General features: G+C 35.0%; 1 protein-coding gene across 3 annotated transcripts in view; it reads right to left on the bottom strand.

Annotated features, from left to right (window-relative positions):
• Positions 1-589: 589 nt before the first annotated feature.
• Positions 590-9,227, bottom strand: part of ALG6 (ALG6 alpha-1,3-glucosyltransferase) — a 43,848-nt gene continuing 35,210 nt past the window's right edge. For 2 of the 3 annotated variants that reach the window (XM_033115646.1, XM_033115647.1), the window contains 3 exons: positions 8,611-8,679; positions 8,282-8,480; positions 590-2,726 (listed from right to left, as the gene is read on the bottom strand). In XM_033115646.1, the coding sequence (XP_032971537.1) occupies positions 2,529-2,726; positions 8,282-8,480; positions 8,611-8,679 (466 nt within the window). In that variant the 3' untranslated portion in view covers positions 590-2,528. The remainder of the gene's footprint in view (positions 2,727-8,281; positions 8,481-8,610; positions 8,680-9,227) is intronic. The other variant, XM_033115648.1, reaches the window with a different exon arrangement.

The raw sequence follows: 9,227 nt of genomic DNA, 5'->3' as shown, positions 1-9,227 counted from the left end.
CACACACAAAACTAATGTTTATATGGGGGCGGGGTGGGGGATACACTTGGCCCTGATTTTCCAATGAACATAACAGGAGACCAATTGAGACTTGAAACCATTGTTACGACGACCATTTTTTAGTTACATCCGATCCATCTCTTACTCTTTCTATTGAACAGAGAGGCTCCTTTGGCTGCCTTGACTTTTGTAAATGTTTCACTCACTTAGTTGTGGTTTATCATTTGGACAGAATGCTACATCGGGGATTTTTCTCCCCTCCCTCAGACCTCAAGGGAAAATGACTTCTGCGTGTCTCATATTTGATACATGAACATACACCCTATTCTCTTCATTTTAAGAAGCAAACCTAAGTTTATTGGCAACAGAGAAAACGGAATTTCACAGAAACGGCCATTCCCTCTAAAGTGAACTTGAAAATAACATAGAAGGTTCATTTTTTTTTTTTTTAATTTTTTATTGGGGAATATTGGAGAACAGTGTGTTTTTCCAGGACCCATCAGCTCCAAGTCGTTGTCCTTCAATCTAGTTGTGGAGGGCGCAGCTCAGCTCCAAGTCCAGTCGCCATTTTCAGTCTTTAGTTGCAGGGGCGCAGCTCACTGGCCGATGTGGGAATTGAACCAGCAACCTTGTTGTTAAGAGCTTACGCTCTAACCAACTGAGCCATCCGGCCGCCCCAGAAGGGTCGTTTTTGACACGTATATTAGTAAAGAAAGTAAGAAAATATTTTTGCATAACCTAATATCTTTATATTAAAACATCCCCTATAATCCTGGGTATAGCTGAGAGAAGAGCTTTAGAATTGCCTATTTCTGTGATCTTAATTCATCACTGGGCATTTTTGGTATTTTGGCACTTAATCCCACAAAGTTCAAAGTGGACTCTTCTTAAACTGGTTTCTATAATAGATATGAGATACTTGACTTATAATTGCAACAAGACTCCATAAAAACTACACTATAACTCAGGAAGATTAGATTAAATCATCTAGAAAATAATGTATTTATGGAACTTACCTATAAGCTACCTTGAATATGGGTGCATTCTATTTTACTGATGTTTATATAATACTTTTCAAGTAATAACATTTGTCCATTCCAATTGTTCAGGAGTTAGAATTTCCTCATCATTGATTTAAATCAACACCCTGTGTTAAACACAAGTATGCTATTACAAAAAATAAGGCTCCACTCGCCAGCCAAGATGCTGACATGTGGGTGCGCTGATTACAGATGGTGGCCGTGGACAGCAATGTTCCTGCTGATTCGGCAGTGATTCAAGGCTGCTTTTCTCTGCTGCCCTGCCCTTTGAGTCTTTATGCACATTTACTGTGAGAAAGAAATACTTCTTGATTTTCGCTTTGTCCAAACCCACTTTCTTTATCAGACTGAGAAATACATAACGTCTTGCATCAGCCTGTGGTTGTCCATGTCTAGAACAAGATTTTCTTTGTATATGTGTTTGGCTTGCATTGTTTTAAAATATACCGCCACTTAGTATGCTTTAATAGTTGTCTTACGAAATATGTGCATGAAAAATAATAGGTTGATGGGACAAGAATGGTTTTATGTTTATCACAGAAACTAAAGAGAATACATCTTTACATGAGAAACTGCAACTTGGATATAATACATTCTTTTTACCAATTGCATACTATAGTAAAGATGGGCTTCTGCTAATATAGTGATACAGTATTAACAGGGCCGAGTTAACATGAAGCATGATAGGAGTCAATGCTTTAGGGCAGTGCTTACCTTGAACCATGTCCTCACAGAAAAGAACAGAAGGAAGAAATCCTTCATTAAGCCAGTTGACTTAAACAAAATGATCCTGGAAATTTACAACCTAGTGATCATGAGTAATAAAAAGACTTCACTCAAACCACTTAGATTTAAATTCAGAAAAAAATCATTGTTTAATTACATTCAAGTAAATCAGCATTCTTGGAAATAAATAAGAACACGGTTTAATCTCTATGCCCTGTTAAAAAAAAATTTCAAGTTTGTACATGTAATAAGGCATGTTCAAACTTCAAGCAGTTTAAATTGCCTTCTCGTAGTAATTTAAAAGATTATCACAAATTTAATCCCTGAGATATAATTTCTAAAGAATGAAATACATATTACTGCATTCTAAAATGTTAGGAACTCTATATTTAAATACCAAAATTAGTAATTTCTTTTAAAAGGAAGGGGATAAATTCTCCCATTGAGCTCACTGTATTTGCAGATTGTTTTCAAGACAACAAATTATAGATTTCCTAAGTAAACACTGGGATTAAGGACAATTTTCTTATTTTCCTGCTTGAATAACTGAATATTAATAAAACTACAATAAGTCTTGGCCACTCAATAGTTAGAACATAAAAGCCTTTGGTCCCCATAGACATTCATTTGTGTAGAGAACAATGACTTCACATTTCCTTTCCTGTAATTCCATAATTCTCAAAATGATAATTTTATTTATACATAGCAAAAAATTCACAAAATCTTTCAGCACTGTTAACATTTTCACATTTGGGGATATAGCTAGCTGATTTTCTTCTGACTTCTTCTTCTTTTGGAATCCCACATGATTATAATGTTAAAGTAAACCAAGAAGAACAAGAAGTTCAAGCAGGATACAAAACACACCAATACAGAAAATAAGTCTGGTAATTTCTGAGGAGGATCCAGTGTGACAGTCATCAGTGTCAGAAGGACCATCATAATTATTGAGATAAGAAACTGTAAGGAGGAAAAAGAAGTATTATTAAGTAACATAAAAGAAAATTTAAATGTACTGGTAACACTGATTTATAGCAGTCAGTGAGCAGAACTGAAGGTGAGGGTTGCGGGTACAATCTCTTCTGTTGGTGGATCTCGATGTAGGCTGCAGTTAGAATTGGCTGGGAGGTTCTAAATATGCCCATGTCATAGCCAAGGGCGATCAAATCAGAGTTTCTGGGTAGGCCTCAGTGTTAAAGTTCTCCAAATGATTCCCGTGCATAACGAAAGCCTGAGAACCTCCATCTTACACTTCATACCACCAAGGCACTGAACAAAGTTATCTGGAACAGATAATATTACTCATCGGGGTAAAATCCACAGCATGCTCCAGGGCCCTGAGTCCATCCATGGAAAAGTTATCCGTGACAAATGGGAAATCCTATTTCATGTTCACTGTACACTTTCAGTGAGCTAATGCTGCAGTAAAACATGGTGGGGCATATGAAAGAAAATGTCCTCTGGCCTCAAAGAGTTTTTTATTTAATTAGGGGAATGAATAAACTAGTTAAATAAAATCATAGGGTCACATTTTATTAAATGCCAAAATGAGGAGTAAAAATAATTATTGCATTTATTGTAACTGTAGCAGTCAGTTTCAGTGCAGTATACAACAGAACTTTCTGCAGAGATGGAAATGTGTACTCCAGACAAGTAGGTGCTGAACACATGTGGCTACTGAGCATTTGAAATGGGCCTACTGCAAGTGAGGAGCTATTTTTTATTGTATTTAATTTTACTAAGTTTAAATTTCTACATGTGTCTAATGGACAGTTTAGCTCTAGACTGAGCTCCTTTAAGACAAGGACCAGCCAGATCTTATTTATTTTATCCCTAGTATAGCACATAAGTACACAGAAGCTGCTTAAGTGAGTGTAGAAATAGTAGTAAGTACCTTTCATGAAGGAAGTGACACATAAATGGAACCCTGAAAGATGCTTTAATGGCTATATTATGACAGGATTGTAAGACCTGAATAGAAAGTAATGTAGTGCTCATTCCAGATGAAAGAGTGGGAAGAGCCAAAAAAAGCCTTATAAACAGGTATAAACAGGCTGCAAGTCTCCTCCAAAGGAAAAACCCCTGAGTCAACCTTAGTGGGGAGGGAAAATTTCTGAAGTGAAATCATCAAATTAAGAAATATAGGAATGGTTGAAATGTCACGAAACTGTGATCGTGAACCAGTGTTAAAAGACATGCTAAAATCCCTCCCATTTTAACAAACTCTTCCAGCTGTTACCCCATTGTCTGCTCCTATCTCACAGCAAAGTTCCCCCAAAAGAGTTGCCTATAACTTGCTGCATCCACTTCTCCCATTCATTAGTGAACACACACCAATTAGGCTTTCACCCCAATCACTATAATGAAACTGCCCTGGTCAAAGATCCACAATAACCTCTACTGTAATAAACCCAATTCAATTTTTAGTGCCTTGTTTGATCTCTCTGCAGCATCTGAAGTAGCACAAGGTTCCCATCTCCTTGAAACACTTCCTTCACTTGGCTTCCATGACACCATATTCATGGTTTCTTTCCACCTCAACTCCTTCTCAGACAACTTTGCTGGTTCCTTCTCATGTCCCCACCTTTATGCATTGCAGTATCCCAGGGCTCAGTACTTGGTCTTCTTAATCTATACTCATCTTTTGGTGAGCTCATTGAGTGACATGACTTTAATTATTATCTATATGCTAATGACTCACATTGCTGTCTCCAACCTGACCATTCCCCTAAACTCCAGATGCATATATCCAACTGCTCCTTAATATCTCCATTTGGATATCTAATAAGCATCTCAAACTAAAAATACACTTATAAACTATCTTCAACAAGATTAACAGCTGACTTCTCATCAGAAAACATGGAGATCCCAAAGCAATGGGATGGGTGTCATTCAAATTTCTAAAAGAAAAAGACAGTCATTCCATTTCTTGCAAAAATACCCTTCAAAAATGAAGGAGAAATTAACACAAAACAGTCAATACACTTGAAAATACTGAAATAATACAAAGTATGTTCTCCAAATACATCAAAATTAAACTAGAAAATATATATATATATATATATATATATATATATATATATATATATATATATATATATATATATTTATCTCAATGTATGGAATGGCATGGGGGAATTTATAGGTTTGAATGTCTATATAAAAATGGAAGAAAGGTCTCAAAATCAATCACCTGTTAAGATACTAAATAAAGAAGAGTAAATCAAATCCAAAGCAAGTATGAGAAAGGGTATAATAAAATTAGAACCAAAACCAATGAAATAGAAAATAGAAAAATAAAGAAAATCAATGACCAAAAGTTGATTCTGTAAAAAGATCAGTGAAACCAAAAATCTTTAGCTAGACCAAGGAAAAAAGAGAAGATACAAATACCAAAATCAGGAATGAATAATGGACATCATTCTTTACCATACATAAAAATCAAAAAGAATAAAAGACTATTATGAACAACTGTAAGCAACAAATTAGATAACAGATGAAATGGACAAATTCTTAGAAAGACACACTGAAACTCTCTCAAGATGTACAGAAACTCTGAACAGACCTATAACAAGTAAATAGACTAAATTAATCATTTTGAAAGTCTCACAAAGAAAGGCCCAGGCACAAATGGCTCCACGGGTGAATTATACCAAATGTTTATAGAAGAATGAATACCAATCCTTCAGAAACTATTCCAAAAAGTAGAAATGGAACACTTCCCAACTCCTTCCATGATGCCAAGTATTAACCCTGACAGCAAACCAGACAAACATCACAAGAAAACCACAGACCAATATCCCTTATAAATATAGATGGCAAAAGTCTACAAAATACTGGCAAACTCAAACCAGTGGCATATAAAAAGGATTACACATCATGATCAAGTGAGATATCCCAAGCATGCAAGGTTACTTCAACATACAAAAAGCAACCATATTAATAGAATAAAGGGGGGAAAAACCACATGACCATATTATTAGATATTTGAAAAGCATGTGACAACATCCAACACCCTTCCATGATAAAAACACTAGATAAACTAGGAATAGAACTTCTAACCAAATAAAAGCCATCTATAAAAAACCCACAGCTAACATCACAGTTAATAGTGAAAGACTGGAGGCTTTCCCCAAAAAATCAAGAAGAGAAGATGTCCACTCTTGCTACTTGTATTCAACATTACTAGAGATTCTAGTCAGAGTAATCAGTCAATGAAAATAAAAGTCATGCATATTGGGAAAGAAGAAATAAAACTCATGATTTGCGGATGACATGATCTTGTATATAAAAAACCATAAGGAATGCACTAAAAACTTAAAGCACAAAATACAAGTTTAATATTAAAAAAATCTATTGTATTTGTATACAGCAGCAATGACCATTATGAAAATGAAATTAAGAAAATAATTCATTTATAAATGCATCATCAAGAATAAAATACTTAGAAATAAATCTAACAAAAGAAGTGCAAGGCTTGTAAACTCAAAACTAGAGAACATTGTTGAAGGAAATTAAATAAGTGGAAATACATCCTATGTCCGTGGGTTTAGATGACAAAATCTTAAAGTGGTAATACTCCACAAACTGATACATAGATTCAAAGCAATCCCTATCAAAATCTCAGCTGAGTTTTTGGAGACATTAACTAGCTGATCCTAAAAATAATGTGGAAACAGGGACAAAGAATAGCTAAAACAATCGTGAAAAAGAACAAAGTTGGAGGACTCATATTTCCAATTTCAAAACTAACTACAAAGAAAGCTACAGTAATCAAGACAGTGTGGTACCAGCATAAGCATAGACATATAGATCAGTGGAACAGAATTCAGAGTCCAGAAATAAATCCTTATATTTAGGATCAGTTGATTTTCAAAAAGGGTGCCAACATAATTCATTGGTGCTGGACCAACTGAATAAAGTTGGAATCCTACCTCACACCATACACAAAAATTAAAATGAATCAATGACCTAAGGATAAGAATTAAAACTACAAAACTCTCAACTAAAAGAAAACATAAGAAGAAATCTTCATGACCTTTGGTTACATATGTTCTCTTAGATATGCCACCAAAAGCACAAACCACAAAAGGAAAGAGAGATATATTAGACTTAATAAAAATCAAAACTCTGAGCTGCAAATGATACCATCATGGAATGAAATAGCAACCCAGAGAATGAAAGAATATATTTGCAAGTCACATATCTAGTAAGGGACCCGTATTGAAAATGTATAAAGAACTCATACAACTCAAAAATAAGAAGACAACCCAATTTAAAATGGGTAAAGGATTTGAAAAGGCTTTTTCTCCAAAGAAGATATGCAAATGGTCACAAAGCACACAAAAAGATGCTTAACAGCTTAGTAAGTAGGAAAATGCAAATCAAAGCCACAATGAAATACCATTTCATACCCACTAGAATAGCCATAATAAAAAAGACAATAACAAGTGCTGTGAAGGATGTGGACAAATTGGAACCCTCATATATTGCTGGTGTGAACACAGAATCATGCAGCACTTTGGAAAACAGTTTGGCAGTTTCTCAGAATGCTCAACATAGAGTTACCATGCCTAGGTATATACTCTAGGGAAATGAAAACATATGCACTGATGAACTTTTACACAAATCTCACAGCAGCATATTCATAATAACCAGAAAGTGGAAGCAACCTAATGTCCATCAACTGATGAATGGATAAACAAAATGTGGTTTGGCAATAAAAAGGAATGAAGTATTCATATATGCTACAACACAAAGGAACTTCAAAAACATGCTAAGTGAAAGAAGCTACTCACAAAAGATCACATTTTGTTAGAGCCCATGTTTTGGACTGAATTGTGTCCCCACAAAATTCACATGTTGAAGCTCTAATCCCCAATATGACTACATTTGGGGATCAGAACTTTAGGGAGGTTAAATTAAGGGTGGGGCCCTAATCTGGTAAGGCTGGTGTCCTTAGAAGAGGAAGCAACGCCAAATACACGCACACAAAGAGGCCATATGAGGACATATCAAGGTCACCTACAAGGAAAAGAGGCCTCACCAGAAACCAACACTAATGGCACCTTGATCTTGGACTTCTGTCCTCCAGACTGAGAGTAAATTTCTGTTGCTTGAGCCGCCTGGTCTGTGGTATTTTGCTAAGGCAGCCCTCGTGGACTGATGCATTCATTTATATGAAATGTCCAAATAGGCACATCTAGAGACAGGAAGTAGATTAGAGGCTGTCCAAAGCTGGGGTTAGGAGTGAGGGTACAATGGGAAATGACTGCTCACGAGTACAGGGTTTTTTTGGAGGGTGATGAAAATAATCTAAAGTTTGATTATGGTGATAGTTGTAAACTCTGTGTACATACTTAAAACCATTGAATTACACACTTTAAATGGATAGAATTCATGGATGGATTTATGTGAATTATATCTCAAAAGAATTATAAAAGAAAAAAGATGCTACAATAATTTTTTTAATAGTGCCATGCCAACTGCCATTCCTTAAAAACTGAACAACTTACCAAATGTTGTATAATCCTGGGAAGAAATGTAAAATATGGAAGATATTTCCTAACAGAAATGGAAAAGGATTTCAACTGCAGTTCTTCTTCCGAAGTCTTTTCAAATATTGAAAAGGAAGTTGCACAGGCTATAAAAAATGCCACCATTGTCACAACTGAGGGCATTAGGAGTTCATCCTTCAATAGAAGAGGCAGCATACTGTGAGGGTAAGTAGGAAAAAATATCAAAAGAGAACTGTCAATTCCAACCATAATCACGTTTGTAAAAACGTTTCAAATGAGTATAAGAACTATACTGAAAACATTATGTGGAAGTTGGTTTGACTCACCTAAATGTTGATACAAGTAAAAACCAAGTTGACATAAAAGGAATTTCACTTAAAACTAAGCAGACAGGTCTAAAATGATAAAGAAAAAAATACTTGAATCTTACAGAACATAATTTCAACTCTTGTAAAAAATTATAAACACATTTTATCTGATTTTCAGGGTAGCTAAAAAAAAAACAAAAAACTGAAAACAGCCAGTAAGGTCTCCATATGGACTATTGATTCATTTTTTTATAACTATCAATCCAAACTAAATGAGTCTAAACACAGAGAAGGTGTCAACTAACTCCTCTTAATAACTGGAAAAGTGCTTTTTCCAGTATTCCTTTGATGGAATATTTTTTTTCTCTGTCATACAAACAGCAGCTTACAGAAAGGATCAGATAAACGGATCTGAACATTCAGAGAAAGAGCTTTTTCACATGTTTCATCCTACTTGATAAATATGAAATGAATTCCCAGCACAGTGGTTTTCAAACTTCTTTTTTATGATCCTCCATGTTACATATTATTCAGTTAAATTAAAAACTAAAGGTATAACAGACAGGATTATCATCTGCCACTGAAGAGAGCACAACAGAGGCAAAGAAGAATAATAAAGGGAAACAAGTTTATGA

The sequence above is a fragment of the Rhinolophus ferrumequinum genome, chromosome 9, assembly GCF_004115265.2.
Source record: "Rhinolophus ferrumequinum isolate MPI-CBG mRhiFer1 chromosome 9, mRhiFer1_v1.p, whole genome shotgun sequence".
Lineage (NCBI taxonomy): Eukaryota > Metazoa > Chordata > Mammalia > Chiroptera > Rhinolophidae > Rhinolophus > Rhinolophus ferrumequinum.
The sequence above is the reverse complement of the archived record's forward strand: the minus strand, read 5'-3'. Positions and strand labels throughout refer to the sequence as shown.